This window comes from Sprattus sprattus (genome assembly GCF_963457725.1).
Source record: "Sprattus sprattus genome assembly, chromosome: 1".
NCBI classification, from domain to species: Eukaryota; Metazoa; Chordata; class Actinopteri; order Clupeiformes; family Clupeidae; genus Sprattus; species Sprattus sprattus.
Window position 1 is genome coordinate 41097790 of NC_137920.1, and position 26291 is coordinate 41124080.

The window sequence follows — 26291 nt, forward strand, 5'->3', positions numbered from 1 at the left end:
TGCAGGCAATGGCCCTATTATAGGGAGAGGAGAGAGACACATTAGTAGACAGATTAAAGACGACATATTACACTAGCCAGACAGCAGAGACATGGCAGAGGAAGGAGGTAGGATAAGATGTACAGCTTAAATAACGCAGTTAGGAAATGGCTTGGGCTGCTGTCTTAGTCCTGTCACTTTGGATGGGGGAGGACGCTACCAATGACCTGCTTGGTAGAGGAGTTCAGATGTACTCACACAAAGCTGGAGATTACTTTGTCACAGTCTAAGGATCCAGCAGACAAGAATACTGATCCAACAGTGACAACAGGGAAGTAATGGAATCCTTGAGAAACATCTGGTACATTGGACAGGTACAGAATGGAAGAGCAGGGTTTGGTTTAGCTGACCATTGGAAAGCATGGGGTAGGGCTACTTTGTCAGACAGGAGGCAAAGAGTAACAAGAAGAGGAAAGTAGACTTACTGTATAAGTGTTGAGAAGAGGATGATCAGCTGGAGAGTATTGAGGGCTAACCACATCAAATGTATTGGAGCCAGTTATGATGTCCTCCCTCCGCAGAAGCTCAGTCAGTGGTTGGGTGAAGACAGAAGCTGTGTGCAGGTGTTGACTTATTAAAACATATTCTGTCTGGCTGCAAAACTACTTTGATCGAGGGTTGTTACAAACTTGCTGGCTGACTCCGTGGCTCATAGGCGACTTCCACAGTGTATGGTTATGATGTGTGAGCATTGTTTACTTCATTGAGTGAACAATTCCTTTTGAAGATGCGATTGAGGAAGCTTTTGAAAGCCTTTGAAGCTAAAGTATGTAGAACTTGTAGCAGGAGCGAGGGAATGGGATTGGAAAGCACACATACTGTAAGACCAGTGAGGATACAGTTCCTGTAAATTATTTTATTCACCCCCTTCAAATTTTTGTTTTTTTATTTATACATATTGCTAGATTTTCTGTACTCTGTTCAGTTCAGTCAACTGTGATTTACTAGATTCCAGAGTGTTGCTAAAGAATGTTGATGAAACATGGTGAATATTTGGTGCCGTTATACAGAAATATCACACACCTGCCAGCCAATCAGAAAAGAGTACTTTTCTTCACTGGGGTATAAGCCCTTAATTGTCCACCTGGTAGGCGCAGCCATGATTTAGAGACCTCTGGGCTAGCACAAGTAGTGCCCACCATAAGCCTTTGATGGTCTATATAGCCTTACCATACAGTGCACAGAGCATGAGCTAATCTACTGTGACTGGATGTAGGTGTGGGCCTAGATTAGGATGTAGAATGGGCCTACATTAGGATGTAGAATGGGCCTAGATTAGGATGTAGAATGGGCCTACGTTAGGATGCTATGGGCCTAGATTAGGATGCAGAAGTGTATCTTTAGAAGTATTTCACTACTTGCTGTAGACATCAGGGTGGATCGTGATATTTGAATGTGATTATATTAAGAAAAAAACACATATCAAAATGACTAAAGTATTTCTTGGGCGACAGGTCAACATAAACGCTTCTCCTGCTACAACATGGGAGAGCAGGGCATCTCTGTGGGCTGCTGGGACACCTATCGCCATGACATTGACTGCCAGTGGGTCGACATCACCGACATCAGACCAGGCGACTACATACTCCAGGTTAGAGACTAAGCTTTAATCTCACCATTATTGGTGGCCCAAAGAAAGAGCTATGCTGCAGAGAACAAACCATTCCAAATGTTTTCCAATATTAGATTAGTTTGTCTAAAGAGTCCAAATAACCTGTCACCAAGAGCAGTTCAAGTTATCTTTGAGACTGCTGTACCATTTGAACATAAACTATGTCCATGACCATGACACAGCTCCGGAAGAATTTACAATTCCAAAAAGTGCAAAAGTATATGGTGGTAGGAAGGACGCATTCAAGGACATCAGACCGACAGAGAACTTTATTTAACATATGTACTAATTCTGGGATAGTGCTTTTCAAAATAAAAGTACTTGTGCTTACCTATTTCCGGACCTTTCAGGTAACGATCAGAAGGTTGCAGAAAGCATCTGCCACATTATCAGTGTCATGCTCATTATCATGAATAAATGAAAATACCATAAGAGTCACTATTGAGATCATCTCATTCTGAAAAATAAAGAAACACATTCACTGATTCCTCCCTTAATTCTTGCCCCTTGAAAAAAGAGTGTGTTTTCAAACTGCCTGGTGACATCCAATGATGTGGACTTTACTGGAAGGCGTCTGCCTTCTGTGTCTATGCAGATAAAAGTGCTGAAGTCACAGCATAGTTACTTTGTTTGTGCATACAAACGGAGACGGCAAGATAACATTTTTCATTTAGCAGGGAGTGGTGCCACTTTATTTCCTGTGTGTGTGTCAACCACAAGATGGGTTCCTAGGGTTGTAATGACAAACATGCAGAATATTGTTGAGATCAAAAGTTCAGAAGACTTTTAATGGGACACCCTTGCATATCACTCTGGGTTACCATGAGACAAAACAAAAGAGTGTGATTAAGTGACGGAGGGAATGTGAGCGCTGCCTTCTTTTGAAAAGGGTGGTTTATTTGAAAGAAGTCAAATAGTGGGTTTCCAATTTTAGGAACATACATTTAAAACCGTAACACACATTCACCCCAGAATGACTCTCCTTGATTGCACAGTTATTTAGGAATCAACCAGACAATCTGGTGTTCCTGTCTTCATGCCATTTAAGGCTGAATGCAGTAGTTCAGCATTTTGTCTTAGATTTGAACCTTTCCAACAACAATTTCAAACAAGAGACCCTGCTGTGATGCATGTAAACTTTGTATGTGTAAAAAAAAAAGTGGATTGGATCATTTTTCATGTAAAAAACTGGAAACCTATTTGAGGTCATTTATCTGGAGTGCCACAGGAGGTAGAAGGCACTTCCTCCAGACAGGCCCCTGCTTACCCTCATATGCAGACAGAAGTGCACACACAAGTAGTGGTCCATGCGTTTTGCAGACGTGTACACAAGAGGCATTGCATTACCTGACACATGCTGGTCTTATTTCAACAGGTGGAGGTCAACCCATCACTTGACATGGCCGAATCAGACTTCCACAATAATATGATGCGTTGCCGCTGCAGATATGATGGTGCCAGGGTCTTCGTGTACAGCTGTCACGCAGGTGAGTAGAGTAGAGGCAGTGGGATCATCACATGTGTGTTGGCATCATACTGTTTGTTCAGACATCTGAATACAACAAAAACTTACAGTGAAAGGCTAACTACATGTGTTATCTGTTTGTGGTGGCAGTAGATTTTTTGTAGTTTCTGCTATTATGTGATCCCTGACATTCTTCCTGCCTTCCCCCTCTCAGGAGATGCTTACAGTGCTGAAGTGGAGGACCTGTTTGGGCATCAACTGCAGATCACCAACAACATATAAACTACATACATGTAGGCCTGCACGATGACAGAAGAACATATAAACTACATACATGTAGGCCTGCAAGGTGACAGAACAGGAGGCTAAGATTGTTTTTATCCTCACATCATGGAAAGTATAATGCATCAACTGCAGGTAGTGAGAAAGGGAGACAGACTTGAAACAATACCAGTTCCTCACCGGTTCACTAAGTAAACGCTTCCTACCCTCAGACACCTGGAGCTCTCTGAGAGACAAGGACTGAAGATAAATATGTGGAGAGAAGAGGCAGCGTAGCTTAAATCATAATTCAGTCTGGACTCTGAGATTCAACTTGTTTTGGAATAATTTTAGCAGGTGGAACTCCTTTTCATTACATGCTGGGGATAACCATGATTACATCGCTTCATGAATCACAGGGATGGTTCCAAATAAAAACCTGCATTCCGTTTTCTCAAAGAGTTTATTCTTTTCCCCTCTTATCATCCACTTGATTAAGAACAAGGTACAAAAACCTACCTGTGAATGCACATGCTAAACTCTGTTTAGATAGACAGTTTGGCCAACGGTTAAAAGTAGAAAGTTTAACTGCATTACATTTCTGTTTTAAAAGTGTGCGTGCGTGCGTGCGTGTGTGTGTGTGGGTGTGTGTGTGTGTATGTGTGTGTGTGTGTCTGTGTGTCTGTGTGTCTGTGTGTGTGTGTGTGCAAAGGGGATGTTTTGTTCTTTAGCTATCTACTTTTATTTGATGACGCAATGTTACCAATGAGATCCACGCTCTACTCATGTCATATCAAGTCTTTCAGTTCACTCTGCCTTCCACCTCAGATTTATTGTAATCTGTCAACTACAGCTGCACCTGTGACAAACATATACCTCCATCATTAGTAGGTTAATACTAGGATACTTTGATAATCAATACCTATCAGTTTGTGAAATCTTGTACATACATGTAATACATATTTCATGACAATAGGATTCAGGTACATGTGTCCAGTCGATGTGCTCCTTTGTCTGTTTGAGCTACTAAAGTCAGTTCTGCAGTTGTGCTTCGTACTACATAAACTGTGTAGTCCACTGCATATTGTCATGTACTGATTTATATGGCCTTTGGATTAAGCTCCAGTCAGTGTGAAATTGATATCTGTATTCTCTTGTTACATTTTGTTACTATTGTTAAAGTTTATTTAAAGAATTGTGACTCTGATACTCTGAGTTCAAATGGTAAAATTTGTATTTGTATGGTTTACGCTCCAAGTAATACTTGAAATAAACTTTGTTATATCTACGAGAAAGTTACCCAGTGTCTAGGAAAGTCATTCAGCTGATTTGATGCTATATATGGCATGACATATGTGTTCTTGTTGAGTTAAACGCTGGTATCTGGTCTATTTCAACAGCTCCTTGGTTAACCCACGAATGAAATGCAATGTCAGCTAGCACAGATAGCTAAGGGAACAAACTGAGATACAAACCCTGAACATCTTGTAGATAACAAAAAGGAACACTGGTGGAAAAAATAAACCATACCCATAGTAGGCTGACATTCATACAGTGGGGTCCAATATTCTAAACGCACCTTAATATTTTCATAGAAAACTGGAAATAATGAGTAGGTTTGAGGATTCACAAACATTTAAAAACACAAAAAGTTTTTACATGTAAATAAAAAATATATATTCAAATGTGTGGCATTGACCATGTTAATCCTTGTACAAAAGAGTTCTATCCTTCGATTGAAGGAAACATTCAGATGACACTGATGATGATTTCATCTACTTGATCAAGTAAATCACCTTGCAGCCATGGCTCCCCTTTTATACAGATGCTGGTGCCTCACATCATTGCTTATACATGGGAAACATGGCATTAGAACTGAGTTAATGTGTCAGAAGTCAATTTGTTGTTCTAAGCCAAGAGGGGCCTTCTCAGCGACAAATCATGGCTATACGGAAGCTGTCTAAGGGTTATGCATGGCATCCAACACTTTGGGGTCAGTTGCATTAAAATAGACAGACCATTTAGACACATTAAACGTGACCACACTATCAAAAAGCTCAATACATAAAGATTTGTTCACTGAGAAATAGAACAGTAACTTCATCACAGACACAGAACTTGCTAAATAGAGAATGCAAGTCTCCAATCAGCTGTCTGGTAGTAGTCTGAGAGACCATGTTGCCGTCTCTAAAGCACTTTAAGTGTAAGCTTTATGGCAGTAACAGGGGATGAGCAAGCAGACAGTGAAACATGGGGGTGGGAATATGGGCTTGCTGTGCCTACTCTGGATCTGGATCTGGAGACCTGCACCCTGACCAAAGGAGAAGTACCACTTCAATCCTCAGAGAAATCTTTGCATCTCTGTAGAGAAGGGATTTATACTGCAGAAGGTTACTGCAGTCATTTGTAAGCTTTTGCAGCTACATGAAGACCAAATAAGCCCAAGGAGTGTTAACAGTCACCTGACCACAACTCTACTCCAGCATTTATGGAGCACTTGAAGACTGGGAAAGCCAAGTATTCCATGAGAATGCAATCCCAATCCCAATTCCAATCCCAAGGTGCATCTGGTTGTGCCCAGCCCTGCTGCAGTGTGAGTGTTTGCTGTCATTGTAGCAGAAGAAGGGACATACCAAATACTCAATCAAATTCCTGTACATTTTTACTTATTTAGTTTTCTTGGTGTTCAACTGAAGAAAACTGGACCAACCAACAAACTGATCTGCCCACACCCAGTAGCTGGTTTCATCATCACCCTGAATCCAACCCACGACTGCTGTGTCAGCTGCTCATTTAATGATCAGATGTGTTCATTTGACATAGAGGATGAATAAAAGTGTGGAAACAGCCCTCCCTGCTGGAGCCCTCAGGAACAATAGGAGAAGACACTGGCCCATTGACTCTAACACATTGTAAACGATCAGTCAGAAAGGACTCTACTCATCTGATCATGTGACCATTTACTCCTTACTGCAGTAAACTGTCCATCATAATAAGGGGTCTAATAGTATATAATGCTGACGAAAAATCTACAAAAAGATCACAAGCATTTTGTTTGGGCCGGTTGAGATGACTTAAGTATTATACAGCAAAAACCAAAGCGAACCCTCAATACTCTTCTTTTTCCTACATGCAAATTGCAGAGGGTCAAGTCCATGTTGCACTTAATTCCTTAATAAAAACAGGTTTCAAACAATCCACTCGAGGTTCAATATTACAATTGATGTTAAAGCAACTAGTCAATAATCATTTAAGACTGACAGTTTTGTCATTTTTGGTACTGGTACTTTGACTGAAGCTGTCCATCCCGTGGGGCTATGGTGTGCATTAAGTGACATTTAAAAAAAGCTGTCCCAACACAGGACTAAGTTGTCCCCTCCCCTATCTTTGACCCTGTCAGGGCCAGCTGCCTTTCTTGGACTGATCTTTTTGGGTGTTCTACATTCCTCTTTAGCCGTTATAACCAGGGGCTGGCTACAGCCAAGTTGTAATTAAGTTACATTCAGTGGAGAAATCTGATGCGTCAAGCCAAACACAGAATGTATTTAAGTAATTTGCAAAGGTCAGACCATCCCAACTTTTGCTAACATGTATTTTCTTCTCCTTCTTCAACACAGAGCTGAGTTCTTCCAGGTCCCTGCTAGTGTCACAAAAGTTATTCCATGTTGTGCAGTCAAAACATCCTTTAACCATTGAGTGAGGACTCCACTTCTTAATAGTTCCTAGCTCAGGCTCACTGGATTTCAGCCTCTGTTTGTAATGAGGGACCAGGTGGACCCTACTGTGACCCGAGTCATAAGGGAGGTTTTGGATAGCCCCAGTAAGCATCCTTAACATTTCCAAAGCAAGTGTCAAGTGTCCTCTCTTCTTGCAAGCAACTATTATGGTTGATATACTGTCATACCATCAATTGATTTTCAGATTAATCCATTGTATAATCTCTCGATCAAACACTTGGAAAATGAAGGGTCATCAATATGAATGAGTCAATGGATGTAACACAACTGGTTTACATTTCACAGAAAAAGTTTGTTTAATTCATCCAATTGTATCCTCAGTAGCCTCTGTATACACCACACGCCCTTGCTAATGCTTCTGGTGGCCTACTCTACATGGTTGATTCACACAAAAATTCCCTTCATTCGACCAAATTCTTGGTCAACTCGAAAGTTACACATTATACAAATCAAACATACTTTATGTATAGCAGTTTATTTTATTCTGGTATTCAAAAATAAATTACAGAAACAATTTTACAATGCAACAGAAAACAAGAAATTATAAACATTCCATCTGCTTGGTGAGCATGGCTGGAACTGTTTGATGCTCAAGGCAAATAAAACAATGTTCAAAATGTACACAAGACACAAAAGCATTCTTTACACAAACTGCACTTAGGCCTACAGAAAACCATTGTTCTTTCAGCTACAAAAAGATATAGAAAATGTAATAATTATACATTTACACCTCATAACACATGCCCTCATTTGTGATTAGTTATTTTAAAAAGGAAGAAACAAACCCTACTTAATAACATATATTGGTCAGGGTGGAATTGGATGGAATTGTCAATGACATGTCATAGTAATATACAACAGGGAATAATGCAAAAATCGAATAATGGAGGGACTGACCATTCTACTGTCTAAGAGGCCATCAGAATTGTTCATCTATTTGTTGTGTATGCTCAACAACACTGCAAAACATTAAGACAAGTCCGATTAAGCTTTTGAGTGTTTAACATAAGAACATATTTTCAATGAATGTGGATGATCAAATCTTAATGTAGTGAGGCCCTCTTTCACTAGAAGTGTGATGTCTTATTTTAAGACGACTAAGTGTCATTACCCCTGTCTTCTCCTCACCCTACCCCCCTCTCTACACCATCATCACTGGGGATGAGTACACAACAGCCATTATGATCACAACATACAATCGAGCTGAAGCCAGCAGGGCATCCAAAAGTGTCACTGATCAATGTACAAAATTAGCGATAGTATTCAGTATGTAAACTTTGGTTCTATAAAAGGTGAGAAGGACTATGGTCAGCTGCATGTTGCATCATCTGCCCATGAAGCATCTAATGTAGTCCCATATGTATGCTCCCTGTAATGTTTAAGTCCTATATGAATGCTCCATGTCATGATTAAGTCCCATTTGCATGCTCCCTGTAATGTTTAAGTCCTATATGAATGCTCCATGTCATGATTAAGTCCTATATGAATGCTCCCTGTAATGTTTAAGTCCTATATGAATGCTCCCTGTAATGTTTAAGTCCTATATGAATGCTCCCTGTAATGTTTAAGTCCTATATGAATGCTCCCTATAATGTTTAAGTCCTATATGAATGTTCCTTGTCATGATTAAGTCCTATATGTATGCTGCCTGTAATGTTTAAGTCCTATATGAATGCTCCCTGTAATGTTTAAGTCCTATATGTATGCTCCCTGTAATGATTTAGTCCTATATGAATGTTCCTTGTCATGATTAAGTCCTATATGTATGCTGCCTGTAATGTTTAAGTCCTATATGAATGCTCCCTGTAATGTTTAAGTCCTATATGTATGCTCCCTGTAATGATTTAGTCCTATATGAATGTTCCTTGTCATGATTAAGTCCTATATGTATGCTGCCTGTAATGATTTAGTCCTATATGAATGCTCCCTGTAATGAGTGCTTAGTGGCTTCAACTCCTAAAGAAGAAAAACGAGGTATGAAAAGGAAAGGGGACAGTGTCATAAAAATGCACATGATTTCAGTCAAGTCAAACCAATGAAGAACAAGTGCAGCCACCCTCAGTGACGGAGAACAAAACCATTTGGAATGAATGTACAGGGGGTGTAAAGAAATTCAAGAATCAATGTGCTGACCTGCACCCAACATGTGCTTTCAATCAGTGTACAGTGAAAACCAAACCAGCAGTGTTGAGACCATGAAGAAGAATGTCCATGTAATATGTGTATATAGTATGTATAGAAAGTCCTAAAAGGTGTTCTAGAAGATAGCCAAAAATGTAGCCGCTAGTTTTTCTTCTTGACATTGTTGTTGGAGGGCAGTCGTTTCCTCTGCGCTGGCAGGACGAAGCCCCATGAGACTCGACTCCTGGCCAGCTCAAACACTTTAGAAAGCACCTGGAGAACGAGGGAATGTGTGCAGATGTTAGCATTCAGCAGTTAGCTGCTTAGCATTAACTGCAATCAAGAACAATCTTTATGTGAATTAACGAACACGTCGGCCACGAGACGGCAGACCTCCAACAGCTCACCTTTCTAGGAGTTCTCTGAGTAGCACAAAGATGAGAAGGAAAAACAGAATTAAGATGGGAAGTTTGAGACAAACTAACTAAGAGCTAAAAAGAGGAAAATGAGGCAAGACTGATCTGAAGACTCCAAATCAGACCTCTGTATTCCAGAGTGACAAAGACAGACTTCGACCAAAGACCCATCCATAGAGCAGAAGACAACCAGAGTGGACAAAGAAAGTCAAGATTAAACACAAAAGGTCATAAGAATATTTAACACACTTACCTGTTCCCACAGCAGCTCAGCCATCTGGTCAATCATTGCACCCACTTCTCTGAACTCGCCCGAGTACTTGGTGTACGCCCAGGTGCAGAGGAACACCAGTGCTACACCCATGATGGAGTTAGACACCATGGCAACAGAGTTTATGCCCAGAAAACCAGTCACCAGGGATATAACATACATGGCAAACATCACCACAAATAATGTTGCTGGTGTACGGGCAGCAAAGAAAATGTTTTTGCCGTCGTTGTGCTTGAGAAAATTGGCATAGGCCTCATCCAGCTCGGCCTCAAGCTGCTCCTGGTAACGCCGGCAGAAATCCTCCCCACCCATTTTCTTGACGGTGCGGAACTGCCGTACCGAGAGCTGTTTGTACTCAGCGTGCCGGCGCTCCAGGTCTGTGGGAGCGATGTAGGGCTTGTCACCGCCACACACCTGTGAGAAATAAAGTCATGGCCTTAAAATGGTGAACCTAGGATTTCAGACCACTCTCCAAAACCCACCATGAAAATATCACTGCAGAATAGAAGTGTAAAGTGTGAATAGTGATTCTTCAAAACTGGAACAAATTATGTCTGGGGGCAACTATGTCTACCTAGTCAAACCATACTTCACTAGCTGAATGTTGGCTAGGGTAATACACCAGAAACAAACTATTAAAACCTTGTCAGTCCTTTTTTTGTCCTGCCAATCTGTGGACAATGGAGAGCAGTTTGATAACAGAGGTCTAGTCTTCATTTGAAAGGTGATCTATGCAGTTGATGGGGTAAGAAAAGATGCTGTGTATGGATCTGTTTTATCAGTGGTTATGTGGAGGAACTTATGGGAAAGTGAGCAGAAAGTCTTTCTGAAAGTGAAGGGGTTTATGGCTAATTTCTCTTTGGCTTTGTGCTGCTGTGATCCCTGCAGTCATGAGGTGTGCTGATAGTTCCAGACCATAAGCAGTGCAGAGGATGCTGGTCTAGCAGAAGCCCTCCCAACCTCACCTGCTCCTCCCAACCTCACCTGCTCCAAGCTTTTGTGATACATGTCAGAAGCCCTCCCAACCTCACCTGCTCCATGCTTTTGCAGAATCCCTGCCAACCTCACCTGCTCCATGCTTTTGTGATACATGATGTCAGAATCCCTGCCAACCTCACCTGCTCCATGCTTTTGTGATACATGATGTCAGAATCCCTGCCAACCTCACCTGCTCCATGCTTTTGTAAAACATGATGTCAGAATCCCTGCCAACCTCACCTGCTCTATGCTTTTGTGAAACATGATGTCAGAATCCCTGCCAACCTCACCTGCTCCATGCTTTTGTGATACATGATGTCAGAATCCCTGCCAACCTCACCTGCTCCATGCTTTTGTGATACATGATGTCATAATCCCTGCCAACCTCACCTGCTCCATGCTTTTGTGATACATGATGTCAGAATCCCTGCCAACCTTACCTGCTCCATGCTTTTGTGATACATGTCCTTGGCTCCAGCAATAGCCGCAAGATTGTTTGCTTCAGCAGTTGCCTATTTGTAAAACAGACATACCAAAAAATTCACAAATCACAAAATCGTACCATATAACTAAAAAATATAAATACACACACAATAAAACATATACACACAATATACAAAATAAACATATATCTTTGATATTTAAGACTTGTCACTGATTACTGAAGTTGTTCAAACCAACCTGTAACATTGACTTGGGATGCGGCAGCTCTTCTCCTTGGTATATCTTCATATAAGCCTTGTGAAACACAGCAACAAATACATTCATGACGGAGACAATGCGAAAGATGATCTGAAACACAAACATCTGAAAAAATGAACTCACTTTAAAATACTGTACAAGATCTCTACACGTGACTTTGGACCCACTGATCTCCTTCTCAACCAGATTGTCAGGGGCCAGTAGAAGTGGAACAAGGTTGATGAGCTCCTTCTTGAAGTCCTCGTCAATATCTGTGGGGATTGGAGAAAACCAAGTGATGCTCTCATGATATAAAGCACCCATAGAACTGTAAAGATCTGACATATCTGGAGAATGAGCACATCTATGGATACACATAGGCATTGTATATGCAGGAAAGCACACAAACCATGGAACTTGAAGGTCAACAACATTTCAGAGTTTTAAGGAATCCCCGAATGGAGTGGTTTGAACTAGTATTTACAGAGAAGTGCTTGACAAATAAGAGGGTAAAAAAAGAAATAAGAAAAAAAGGTTTTGCCTTTTTATCACGTTCTCCATCACCTTTGACAAGGATTACCGTTTTAAACGCTTGGTCACATGCAGTACATGTTTTAAACCACAGAGGGGCAGTGTAGAGCTACCATAGAGTCTTCCATCAAAGTTGGGGTTGATGGCCACCTTGAGGCCAGGGTGAGGCATCAGGAAGCAGTGGATGTTGGAGAAGCAGGAGTGGATGTGTTTCCTGACATTCTGCAGCTCTTCGTGCTGGTTCTGCTTTACCTGACAGATATCAAGAGGACATTTTAACTCATCATCTCAACTCCAATAACAAAAGAACAAGCTGATAATATACAAAAATGCTACCTGAAGCCTTTTCTCTAGAAATCTCTTTCCTCCCTCGAGGCCATACTCGTGCTCATAGGGGTAACTCCAATCCCTTATGAGGAACATTAGGGACTGTTGGAAGAAAGGGGGGTATTATTCTAATAACCATGTCAAGATATATTACAAGCAAGTTACCACACTATTAAATGTTCACTTTTGTAAGTGTTAGAGAAGGCTGGCTAGAGAGCTGTCACGCTGCCAATCCATCCCCAAGTGAGAACACCGTATTAAACACACATTAGTAGCATAGCTTAGCATTAGTATTCTCTAGGTCCCAACACAGATGAATAGTCCTAGAGGTGTTTGAATAAGTTAACATATACTCCAGAGGAGGTTACTAGTTTACTAGTTGAATGTTTCACTTCTTGACTAGAGAAACTGCTAGAACTGTTGCATCCACTTCTTTAGTATGTTTAAACAGGAATAACTGGAAGCATTTGTATACCTGTATAGAGTTTTGCAGCCTATAAAAACACTGTCAGAAGACTGCTGTCGCTCGTCAGCTGTTGCTAGTTATGAGGATTAAAAAGAGGCATCTGCAAAGGGCTACAAGGGCTGATGGGAAATGTGCTGTCTTTTGGGTGGCCTTAAGATGGCCTTAATCATCCTGTTGTAAGTAAGTCATGTTTTACAGTCAAAGTACCCTTAGCCTATAACATAGGTAATCAGAAGGTAATCAGAATGTTGTTTTTTTTTTTTCACATTTAGCTGACTTCTGGTAAACTGGTAGGGCTGGACGAGTTGGAAGGGTTTATATACTTGAAAATCATAAATCATACTTGAAAGGGTTTTAAATAGACTTCCTCCATGGCAAGTCGTCCATATTCTGTAAAAAGCTGTGAAACAGAGCACAAGTTTAACTTTAACAATGCAGTTTTAATTTAAATGAAATACATTTATTGCCAAACATTATAAAATTGCAATAATGTGCCATATCACATTTCAAAAAGGCTTGGAAAGAGAACTGCGCACCAGGACCCAACCCTACTGGGCCCTACTGGGAAAAGTCATGGTAGTGGTTTCATACCAAACTTGATAACTCCTTTAGGTGATCTTGACATTGTAGTTCCCTATGAACTGTTTTGCACAAGGTGCAGTTTGTTAATCTGGTGAAATATACATTATAATAAAACTAATCTCTGTGCGAAATCTCAGAGCTAGTCCACTGCAGTACCAAAAATAAAAGTTGATCATATTCACAGATCCAATGTCATCCATCAGAGCCTTCAGTAATGTACATAAAAGAAAGGAACACCAATACGATTTAGTGTTCTATTTGATTGCATACCCAATTTGAACCAGTGATCTGCTTCCCTGTTGTAAAACAGTCTAACGTTACTGTATGGAACCGCAAAACACATGCCAACATTCAGTGAGATAGAGCAGTCATTCGTCTATCTGCCAATGGAATCAGTGCTTGGAAATATGCCTTTGGTTCACAGCCCATGAAATAAATATGGTCTGAAAGACAAAGAGACAGTCCAGACACCATCCACTGTGCTCCCAGCAATCAACATCAACTTCAGACCTCCAGTTCCCCCACTCCAGCAGGGTCTGTGTCCATTCAGATGCCCACTCCAGCAGTGTCTGGGTCCATTCAAATGCCCACTCCAGTTCCCCCGCCCACCCCAGCCCAACAGCGACTAGGGACATTATCAGGCTGTTCGAGAGACAGAACCCCCACAAAGTACACCCCCCCCCCCACAACAGCTCTCTCTGCCTTTAACACCTCACTGGAGTCCTCCACTATAATCCTTATGCCATAAAAGCCAAGGAGCACAGCACTTAATGACTCCAAACCGGTCACACCGACCTCACGGTGACAACGGCCATCACAGACCCTCTCCTGGACCCCTTGCAGTTTGCCTACAAAACCGACAAATCTATTGACGATGGAATAGAGGCCTTCCACCTCATCCTTCAGCATCTGGACTCTCAGGCAACTATGCCAAGATCCTGTTTGTGGATTTCAGGTGGACTTCATTCAACACCATTGCCTCGGCTGAGCTGCAGGACAGGCACTGGAGTGGAGTGTGCCTGACTTCATCTGCAGGTGGACCATAGACTTCCTGTCTCTGAGAGCGGTAGCACGTGGAGCTACCTCCAACCCCCTAAGCATTAGCATCAGTTCCCCACAAGGCCATTCTCTCCTCCCAGTACATGAACAGCAGCACTTCCAGCATCAGTCTGTCAAGCCTCTGAAGTTTTCAGACCACACCACCCTCAGCGAACTCATCTCTGGTGTGAATGAGTCTGCCCTGTAAGTGGGAGATTGACCGTCTGGTGACCTGGTGCCGCCAAAACAACTCATTGGAGCTTGGTGTTCAAAAACCAGAAGAGAAGCTTGTGGGAAAATCCAGTTTGTGTGGCGCTGCTGTTGTTGTGTGTCAGGCATGTGCATCATTGACTTTGCAGTTTCAAATTCGGGCCCATGGAATGAATTACTGTTCAAACAACAAACAACAACAAATATCATAAAAACAGAAACATTTTATACCTGAAGGTGCTGAAGATCATCTTCTTGTACATTTTGGGATAAATTATATACCTAGAAGACAAATAACATAAACATAAACAAAAACGTGCATGCAATGTAAAAATGTGCTCCATCAAAGGACAAGTGGCCTTGCCTGTAAAATGACAAACTTCCAAGCATGACTGTAAACAACCTATTTCTGTTTGTAGGCCACCTATTGTTTCCATCGCTTCCTCCTACTACCCAAGCAGAGACATCAAAGGAAGCTCTTGGGGTATTTCACTCAGCTTCTCGACCCACCTCTTGACCTTGAGTCAGACAGGGTGTGGTCAGAGGTTGATTCTTGTATGAATGGCACGACCCGGGTTGCTAACAACTAGAATGTTGATAACAACATTATAACTCTGATAATCATGCGTTAATGCATTTAGATCTAACCCTAACCCTAGGGTAAAAAAGACACAAAGCCTAAAAACTCCTCCAGGAAGATACCGAGGGGCAAAGGTTATACTTAAGAGTTTACTTGGAGAAGGTTTCGTAAAACTTTAACATACAAAATAAAGCCTTATATAATTAAAATATATATATACAGTAAAGCATATATAAACCACTGTGAAAACAAGATATGCCATTAATGTAATATACTTAGCTTCATGCTAGCACTGCAAGCACACTTCCATGTATGAGCATAACAGGATTAACACTATAACAACTCTGTCAATAATGCATTAACAAAACTGTGGCTTCAGATTACAAAAGATAAAAGGCCTCAACACTAAATACCAATAGACCCAATCAGAATAGGCATAGACAGGGTATAACCTGCATCACTTAAACGGTGTTACATAGGTGTGGCATTAATAAGACATAGTTCAAACTGTGATATTCACCTGCAGAGAGCTGGTCATGGTACTCAGAGCAAAGAGAGTAGCACAGTCCTTAATGGTGGACTGGCTGTCAAAGGCTCCCTGTGTGTCAACGAGTAAAACAGCAACCTGGGACAGACACAAATGGGGCTCACAATAGGCTAAACATCCAACATTCTCAGAACGAATTCATCCTTTACATTACTAATGATGATTAAAAAACAGAGTCATTATATTTAGCACTCGTAGTTTGTTAGACTCCAAATACCTTTTGGGACACATTTAACACTTAAATATACAGAAAAGATTATACATTTATATCATATACAACATGGTCAACATACAAGCAAAGCAACCACAATACAAATACCTATAATCCCAAACCTTAAACCATATTCTTTATCAGTGTACTACCTTGTTTCCATCTGATTTCTCCACTACAAACACTTCGCTCCACGCCAGGATGCCTGTGGTTTCTCGCTCACAGCCTCCTCTCCAGCTGAACCCTGTCAGGGGCTCATCGTTCCCTCCCAGCCAGAAATCTGACTTCTGCAGACACAATATGTCAAAAAAGGATGGATTATATTGAGCAGAATAAATACAGAGCATTCAGAAAATATTCCGATACCTACAATGTTTTCAGATTGTGTTATGGTGCAGCCTTACACTAAATAGTTGTCTTTTGATATTTTAGTTTTTTTTCTTACATTTTAAACTAAGATAACCTCATAAAGCTCCTACAACACTGAGTTCATCTTGGTAAGAAGATTCACCAGTTAGACTGACCAATGTCCAGTGCTGTCTGTCTTAACCTTCACCTCTGCATCCCTAACCCTGTGGCCAGATGCTCAACCTCTATCATACATCCCTAATTTGGTGGCCTAAGTAAAGGTCTGTTTCAATCATAGTGATGGAACAACTCACAAGGTGTATAGTATCATGGCAAAACAATATCCTCCCATGTCACATTAATGGACTCATGAGCTGACCTGGTTATACATGTACCGGAGCATGAAGTCCAACAGGAAGGACTTGCCCTTCCGGAAGGCTCCAGCCACAGACACCACTACGACGTTGAGGTCTCGGATGTGCTCCTGCAGCAGGATACGCTCCAGGGCCTCCTCGTCTAGAGAAAACTCGTGATTCTCCTCGTTGGCCACCACAATCTGGACCGGCCCAGGCCCCTCCTCTTCTTCTAGCAGGTCCATTGGGTCTCCTTCACACTGGACTTTTAGGCCTTTTTTAATGGACAGGTCACAAGCTCCATGAACATCTAAACAAAGGAAAAAAAGACCATTACTATTGCTTGACTATTTAATCTACTGTGATTGGTTCAAAGATTACAAACACTCAAACAATGTCATATTGACAAGAAGACAAAATCAATAACACATAACACATCAATAGCTCCATGGTAGGACTCTGATCTGTTGATAATTCCTGAACTGCAGCTTGCGTTCCTTTATACAGACTGACTAAACGAGTGAAGGTACACTGTAGAAGGGCTCAAGCACTTTGACCACATGCTTTCATTGTTTTTGTATTTTCTACGACCGAGTACGGTTGCATATCTGCTGCGATAAATGCCTGAGCGATTTGGGAAGGACTTGCCTTCCGGTCTGTTTTTGTCACAGCTGATGCAGTCATTAATTAAATGTTTGAGGTACAACCACAGACATATCCAACTGCAGTTGAACAATGTTGGCATACAGTTTGACACAAATCCTTGTCCATTGAGCTTGACCAATCTGGCTAACCAAGCTAAACCGACACTTGGTGCACTGCCAAAACTCTCCGGGTAAACTCTTTTGGGCTGTTTTGCCCAAGTAGCATTACAATTAAATAAATACATTAAATAGACTATTTTTACCTGAATTGTCTGGCACAGATGGCACAGCGATCCAAGGAAGTCACATACCAATTTCAAAGTCCTGTGCCGAACAGTTCAGAGAGAATACACGTACCATTACACCCCTAATACTGTATGAGGGTGTGGCGTGTGTGTGTGTATGAATGAACATAAACAAAAAGATTATTTTTTTCCAGCCAGGTGCCAGTGGCTAACATGCCCCCCATGAGAACACACCTCGATGAAGCTATCTGGCTGACTGACAGGGTTCAATGTTGATACTTGCCCAGAACAGGTTTCACAATGGAATGGCAAGCCCAACAGACTAGTACACAAGTTCCAAGATAAGTGTAGTATATTGTGCATAGCCTTCCCATATTGCATTGGCATTTGTTTTCAGCTAAGAACGATTGGAGTGGTAACTACATAAGTTGTGGAACAGGCTGCGTATGTCATCTTACCTCTCAAAATGTACACATCTTAAATACTTCACCCACCACCAGGTTTTACAAATGCGTGAAAAACAATGTGAGACAAATTCTGTTGGGCAACATGGTTTCAATGCTAAAGTAGCTAACCTGAATAACGTTCAGGCCTACTACAGCTAGCTTTGTAAAATCAGCTATTTTTTTCAGGATTTTTTTTTTAAATCTTCAGTGCCCATAACAAGTACTCAACCCCCTTGGAGGTTTTCACCTTTTACTGTTTTACATTGAATCATGGTTGATTTAATTAGCCTTTTTTTGACACTGATCAGCAGAAAAATAATCATTCAATCCCTTTTTAAGTCCAGCCACAAATTCTTAACTGGCCACTCCAGAACATTAACATTGTTGTTCTTAATCCATTTGTGTTAAGGTTTGGCCATATAGTTTGGGTCAATATCTTGCTGGAAACCAAATCTTCTCCCACAGATTTCCCTTTTATTTCGCTGCATTCATTTTACCCTGAATTCATTTTTAACTGAATAAGCTGTCATGGTCCATCTTTATATTTTAGCTATATGCGCACATCGCCTACTGTAATAGTTAGAAATAGTTCAACTTAATGAGGTTTCATTTCCCCTCTCCCTTCCAATCAGTAGTTCAGGGAAGTAGGTGTTAATGTTCAATCTGTGCTTTACAACTACTTCTATTCTTGACTGACGCTTTTCTATTTTAAATCTGTACATTTATCGAAAAAAAAAAAGTCTCATGTTAAGTGCTTTCACACATACTGTTTGACATCTGGGTGTTCTCTGGCTCTACTGTTACAAAGGCCAAACACTAATAACTATGATATCAAACAGTTTAAAGTAAAATCAATTGAAAATATATCAAATCTACAAAAAACAAACAGTAAAACAAATGTAAACAAAGGAAAATATAAAGATATCTTTGCTTAAACCTATACCACTGTGCACAATGGAATGACTCTCTTCTTAGTTGGACTTAACTATACAGTTGTGGTATGGAGTTGCCTGTCTGGGTGAGGGTTCAGTCACTACATGCTGAATAATAGAGGCCTGCATTTTTACAAAAGTTTCACAATTCCAGGGCCAACCTCTGCTGTTGGGTCAAGGACAATCTCTACAAACCTTGAATTATAGACACACCACTTTACAGACACAGATTGACACCAAGTTCGCCGACCAATGTTAATACAACATTCTTTAATAAGGTAATGCTTTGACCATGTAAACCTCTGACATACATGAATACAGTTTTATGCACATTGCATCAGTGTGATAGTGACAAGGAACCCACATCTTTTGGGGACAGAATGTTAATAATTTCAGCAGCGTAGGTTCTTTGCAGTGGCATCTGAAGCTGTTGACCTCATGACCTGAACCTCAACATGTCTGTTATTGATGTGTGCTGTCTCAACATTCCATTGAACTGCTCAAACGAGAAACACCCAAAGACAGACAGGGCCATACCCTAACAGGCTCTCTTTTAAATGGAAGTGCATATTAGGCGTGCAATGAAGGGGTCTACACAGTTCAACAAACTTAGACAAAAATGTTTGCAAGTAGCAGTCAGCTGCTTCAAGTCCATCAAATGAGATGACACTTGAGCAGATAATAATGGCTTGCATAAACTTAAGCCACATGTCAGTCATCTAAACAAAATAGAGTAGTTGGTTGCACTGGTCTGCAGTGAACCCACTAAACCCTGATGCAATTCTAGGGGGAATTCTTCCAACATCCTATGGCACCTTGAGAGTCTCCATTCTTCTTTGGAGTCCCTGAAGCTTCTAGATACTCGACACCCCAAGCTCCATCCACGGTTTGAAAACACGTCTAGCGGTTCAGAGATGTGCATTGGCAATGACACACAAAAAAAGATGGTATCATAGTATGGCAGAAAGAAAAGTCAAACTCATCAGGCACCATACTGCACTTCCAGTTTCTACTAGGCTCTGTCCTTTTCCACAAAACATTCCTCTTGATCATAGTAGCTATCATCATCTGAAAACTCTGTCAGCTTGAAATCTTCATCATCGATGTTATTCTGTAACAGAAATACAAGACCCATTTTACACACACAGGCGAAAACATACAGCCACACCCATACCATTCATCACTACTAGGGAAGGTACTGTTACCGCTCAAGGTAAACCAGTAAAATTCCAGACGGTGAGTATTACCGTTTCAAATGTATATTATCTTACAAAACAAGTAACTTAAATTTCAAGTTAAATAGCAACTGACTACCAGTAGCAGGTTTGCAATTGTGAATGCTTCTTTGCTAGCCTAATATATTAACTAGCCAGCAAGCTACCAAGTTAACAAACATGAACCAGAAAATGCATTTCCTGAAGGAAATACCAGTGCATGAAATGCAAAGTTAAGAAAGGAAGAAGAAAAGAAAGAGTGAAAGAAGGAAACAAGAAAGGAAAGAAGAGTGGAAGAAGGAAAGAACAAAAGAAAAAAGAGTGAAAGAAGAAAAGAAAGAAGAGTGAAGAAAGGATAGAAGAGTGGAAGAAGGAAAGAAGAAAAGAAAGAAGAGTGAAATAATGAAAAAAGGAAAGCAGAATGAAAGAAGGAAAGAAGAGTGGAAGAAGGAAAGAACAAAAGAAAAAAGAGTGAAAGAAGAAAAGAAAGAAGAGTGAAGAAAGGATAGAAGAGTGGAAGAAGGAAAGAAGAAAAGAAAGAAGAATGAAATAATGAAAAAAGGAAAGCAGAATGAAAGAAGGAAGAGTGGAAGAAGGAAAGGAGAAAAGAAAGAAGGTTGAAAGAAGGAAAGAAGAGTGAAGAAAGGAAAGAAAAGTGGAAAAAAGAGTGAAAGAAGGATAAAAAAGGAAAGAAGAGTGGAAGAAGGAAAGAAAAATGGAAGAAGGAAAGAAGAGTGGAAGAAGGAAAGAAGAGTGAACAAGAGTGGCTCTGGATAAAGAGATAAAGAGAGAGTGAAATTATTGAAAAAAGGAGATAAAGAAGAGAGATGGAGTGTGAGATAAAGTAGACTGAGAGGGATAGTGAGAAAGATGGAGAGAAAAAAAAGTAGAGAATGGAAAGTGTCTTAATGTTCCTAGTTAAGTTAAATTGAGAGGGACAAAGAAGAGGTTCCTTGGATCTGGCGCAGGTGTCAGTGAAGCACAGGTGCAAGCCAGTTTAATTACCATATTATGATGTCATAATGGCCCAATGTAAGTCAATGGGAAAATTTAGATTCGTTTTTCTTTAATAACTTAAAAAGTATAAAGTTTTGAAAAGTGAAAAATGCATAGCATAAGTGTCCTTTACAAGACCTACGCAGCAAAGTTTGAATGAAGTTTCTACGTTAAGCGGTTCGGGCTGAATTAATCGCAGAAGTCGGTAAAAAGAATAATAAGAACTAGAAAATGCATTTCCTGAAGGAAATACCAGTGCATGAAATGCAAAGGTTAAGAAAGGAAGAAGAAAAGAAAGAAGAGTGAAAGAAGGAAAGAAGAAAGGAAATAAGAGTGAAGAAAGGAGAGAAGAGTGGAAGAAGGAAAGAAGAAAGGAAAGAAGAGTGAAAGAAGGAAAGAAGAAAAGAAAGAAGAGTGAAGAAAGGAAAGAAGAGTGGAAGAAGGAAAGAAGAAAAGAAAGAAGAGTGAAATAATGAAAGAAGAAAGGAAAGAAGAGTGAAGGAAGGAAAGAAGAGTGGAAGAAGGAAATAAGAAAAGAAAGAAGAGTGAAAGAAGGAAAGAATAAAGGAAAGAAGAGTGTAAGAAGGAAAGAAGAGTGAAGAAAGGAAAGAAAAGTGGAAGAAGGAAAGAAGAGTGGATGAAGGGAAAAAGAAAGGCAAGAAGAGTGGAAGAAGGAAAGAAAAATGGAAGAAGAAAATAAGAAAGGAAAGAAGAGTGGAAGAAGGAAAGAAGAGTGAACAAGAGTGGCTCTGGATGAAGAGATAAAGAGAGAGTGAAAATATTGAAAAAAGGAGATAAAAATGGAGTGAAGAAGAGAGATTGAGTGTGAGAGAAAGTTGACAGAGAGAAAGATGGAGAGATGGAGAGAAAAAAAAATAGAGAATGGATGGTGTCTTAATGTTCCTAGTTACAGTTAAATTGAGAGGGACAGAGAGAGAAGAGGTTCCTTTGATTTGGCACAGGTGTCAGTAAAGCACAGGTGCAAGCCAGTTTAAAGACCCTATTATGATGTCATAATGGCCCAATGTAAGTCAATGGGATAAATTTATATTTGTTTTTCTTTAATATCTTAAAAAGTATAAAGTTTATAAAAGTGAAAAATACATAGCATAAGTGTTGTTTACAAGACCTACGCGACAAAGTTTGAATGAAGTTTCTACGTTAAGTGGTTCGGGCTGAATTAATCGCAGAAAAAGGTAACAAGAATAAGAAGAAGAAGAAGAAGAAGAAGCCTAGGAATAACAATACAGGGCATTTCATGCACTGTAACTAGAAAATGCATTTCCTGAAGGAAATACCAGTGCATGAAATGCAAAAGTTAGGAAAGGAAAAAGAAAAGAAAGAAGAGTGAAAGAAGGAAAGAAGAAAGGAAAGAAGAGTGGAAGAAGGAAAGAAGAAAGGAGAGGAGAGAAGAGAGGAAGAAGGAAAGAAGAGTGAAAGAAGGAAAGAAGAAAAGAAAGAAGAGTGGAACAAGAAAAGAAAGAAGAGTGAAGAAAGGAAAGAAGAGTGAAAGAAGGAAATAATAGTTGAAGAAGGAAAGAAGAGTGAAAGAAGGAAAGAAGAAAGGAAAGAAAAGTGAAAGAAGGAAAGAAGAGTGGAAGAAGGAAAGAAGAAAGAAAAGAAGAGTGGAAGAAGGAAAGAAGAGTGAACAAGAGTGAAAGAGAAAAAGAGAGTGAAATATTGAAAAATGGAGTGAAGAAGAGAGATTGAGTGTGAGTGAAAGTAGACTGAGAGGGATAGAGAGAGAGATGGAGAGAAAAAAAAGTAGAGAATGGAAGGTGTCTTAATGTTCCTATACAGTTAAATTGAGAGGGACAGAGAAGAGGTTCCTTGGATTTGGCGCAGGTGTCAGTGAAGCACAGGTGCAAGCCAGTTTAAAAACCCTATTATGATGTCATAATGGCCCAATGTAAGTCAATGGGAAAATTTAGATTCGTTTTTATTTAATATCTTAAAAAGTATGAAGTTTAGAAAAGTGAAAAATACATAGCATAAGTGTCCTTTACATTTACAAGACCTATGCGACAAAGTTTGAATGAAGTTTCTACGTTAAGCGGTTCGGGCTGAATTAATTGCAGAAAAAGGTGAGAAGAATAAGAAGAAGAAGAAGAAGCCTAGGAATAACAATACAGGGCATTTCATGCACTGTAATAAGAAGCCTAGGAATAACAATACAGGGCATTTCATGCACTGTAATAACTATTCTCTCTCTCTCTCTCTACGCATTGAAAAGGTGTTGTTTAAGTAAAACAATACAACATATTGTAACATGCAAGTCTCTTGCTGATTGCTAGCCCTACACATTTATTTGGTGATGGGTTTGTGCTTTGTACTAATAGTCTTGGGTAAGGGAAGTCTGGGGTGGGGTGCCAGCCATTTCTTTTCTATAGTAAACGAGAGCCTGTGTGCAAAACAGGTCTTTAAACTAGTCTACTAGCCTAGTTAGCAAGCCACAGGCATTTTTTTTAACTCTTGTCATATAGCCTAGTTTTAGGTGGACAGTCTTACCTTTAAGAGTGTGGTCTTCATCGTGTTCTGGGTGCTGCTCATGCGCCTTGTCCCTTAGTTGAATGCAAAACACCTGCTGGAACCTGTGGAGCCTTGGCAGTATGTTTCATCTTAACTCCAAAAATAGGTTTTCGGTAACCAAAAACTGTTCTTTCCTTTTCCTTGTTCAGTTTTGCTTCTGCAGTCTGAGGTATTTGGCAGAGCAGTTGGGAGAGATTATGATTCGATCAACACATTCACATCTTAAAGAGAACATTCATGACTTCACACGCTGTCTGCACTAAAGGCCGGTGCAAAGTGGAAGCAGGTGAGGTAATGTAGGCTAGTTTGTAGTTTCAAGGATGAATCGTTTCGTTCTGGCATTTACTTTTTTTTCACAAGTTCTCGCTCCAAATTTGCCTGATAGAGAAGCAAAAAGAAAGCATGTTTGGCGAGATCTCTACTCAGGGTCCTGAAGTGCTTAGCAGGGATCACGCAAGGGTGGACCGTGCAGGCAGGAGTCAAGCGGGATCCCTGCGTACACCCCAAAGAATGGGAGTCAATTTAAGACCCTGGCTAGTACTACACACACATGGATCAGTAGGAGAGCTTGTCTGGGGTCTGATCAATTAGACCTGATGTAGGTGTAAAAGGCGTCAAAGGACAACAAGACGAGAGATTTGAGAGCGTTTTTTTGGCTGACCGTTATTAGCCGTGATGGTGGCAGCACAGATCCTGAGCAAATGCGTAAGAAGCGGTCTGCAGTGAAGAACATTGGTATTTTTCATATACTTTCTAAGGGGTTGGGACACATGTGAATTCCTCCCCCTCAAGAATGCATCACATTCATGCCACGTTCAATAACACCCAAATGGCCAGGAGGACCCTCCCTGTCTCACATTCACACCTTTCAGGTAGACCCCATACCCTTCCATCACACCCCACCTTACACCTTGAACTAGACCCCCAAACACACATTATGTTAAGTTGTGTATTCTACCTTCCTATAACTGAAATGTAACATGTATGCTATGATGTGTTGGGGAAAGAACATCACACAGAACAGAGATCTTGGGCTTGCTGTGGGTTTGCCGTGTGGAGAAACCAACCGCTACGTGTGTTGTGAGAACGGAGCAAGGACATTGGGGAGACATCGCAGCCCTTGAAGACAAAGCCAACACAGAAGAGGAACTAACCTATGGACCATATCTCCTTATAATCTCTCCTTCTACTAGCATCTACATAGCATTTTGATCACTTACCGTATGTGTTCACATTTCTTTATCTGCTTTGAACTTTAATGTGACTGAATTTAACCCTGATACTATTTTTGCTTTTAACAGGGAGCAGCATTTTCATTATGTGCGGAAAATGTATAATCCTGACAACACGTAGAGATATGATCCTCAGACAAGGTAAGCTAACATGTTTTTTTTTGTATATAATCACAATTGTTCAATAAAAGTACCTGGAATTCTAAATTAACTTTTAATCAACCTTCCTTTCTTCTCCACAGTCCATCTTTCCCACACAACCTGGATGTAAGAACCCATCTTTTGAATGACGTGTCCATAGCTATACCAGATGTGGACGCTGAAGTTGTAAAAGGCCTATCCTTGTTAGGCAGGATGTCTCATGTCCTAAACCTAAAAACAAATTACAATTTTCTGTTCTACTATACAGGCTGCATTTAGTAGTAGACTAAACTTGTTTACTCTCTCTAGCATCCTGCAGGACCAATTATGAGATTATTGGAAGTTGTTACAGGTTGACCAAAGAAGAGAATCTAGAGAAGAAAGAGGGCAAAAATCCTGCCGTAGTATCAGCGCTTGCATGAGGAAGAGAAGAGAAGAGCAAGTGAAAACATAGTTATTTCTCCAGTAGCTCTTAAACTCTTCCCCCATTTGATGTTTTCAGTGGTTTAATTTGTTTTCCCTGTGTTTTGCAGCTGCACAAGGGCAAAGCTAGTGTTCTTCAAACTGAGGAAGAGGCTGCCATATGGAAGACTGCAAAAGTATAAGATCAGAAGAGGACACCGCCATCTTGGACAGATTAGACTGGACACACAGACCAAAAATATGCTGTGAATCATCATGCACAAGTTGGTGCAGACAGATTCACAATGGAGACCACAGGAGTTGGGTCGTTCTTGGGAATGCTTAACAATTAGTGTTTCCTGTAGGCTAATCAATTCATATGCCCAATCATTTATATCATACTGTATTTCATTTACTTATAATACAAGTAAAATATTTGTGTCATTAATTTTTGTTTCTCAGACAATCTATCTACCACTGACAACAATAACAACAACAACAACAACAATAATAATAATAATAATAATAATAATAATAATAATTTCAACCACATTCAATCTTATCTGCAGACACACACTGGACCAACGGGGAGGGGTTTTAAAGGAGGGGCAAGACATTGTGCCACCAATACAAGGTAAGCACCCCCTGGGGATTAGTCACCATGGCAACTTATGGCTCCCGGCAGGCCCCAAAAACTGGTACATATCTAGGAGTATCCAGGACTGTGTAACAGGAC

At 40.4% G+C, this 26291-nt stretch overlaps 2 protein-coding genes across 2 annotated transcripts in view; one reads left to right on the forward strand and one right to left on the reverse strand.

The window, feature by feature from the left end:
- The window catches only part of LOC308363864 (lysyl oxidase homolog 4), a gene marked incomplete at its 5' end in the record, with an annotated part of 19584 nt that extends 15872 nt beyond the window's left edge, over nucleotides 1-3712 (forward strand). Inside the window, 3 exons of the mRNA XM_080836752.1 lie at nucleotides 1494-1630; nucleotides 3027-3138; nucleotides 3331-3712. Coding sequence (XP_080692878.1) covers nucleotides 1494-1630; nucleotides 3027-3138; nucleotides 3331-3398 — 317 coding nt within the window. The 3' untranslated portion in view covers nucleotides 3399-3712. The remainder of the gene's footprint in view (nucleotides 1-1493; nucleotides 1631-3026; nucleotides 3139-3330) is intronic.
- Nucleotides 3713-9397: 5685 nt separating this feature from the next.
- Nucleotides 9398-25291, reverse strand: LOC308360005 (atlastin-2; the record flags this gene model as incomplete). Its single annotated transcript, XM_080831733.1, is given in 15 exon segments — nucleotides 9398-9508; nucleotides 9643-9657; nucleotides 9905-10336; nucleotides 11341-11412; nucleotides 11582-11638; nucleotides 11726-11853; nucleotides 12226-12364; nucleotides 12449-12541; nucleotides 13249-13305; nucleotides 14967-15017; nucleotides 15836-15940; nucleotides 16226-16360; nucleotides 16801-17084; nucleotides 25207-25219; nucleotides 25223-25291. Coding segments are annotated over 15 exon segments (1761 nt in total).
- Nucleotides 25292-26291: the final 1000 nt, after the last annotated feature.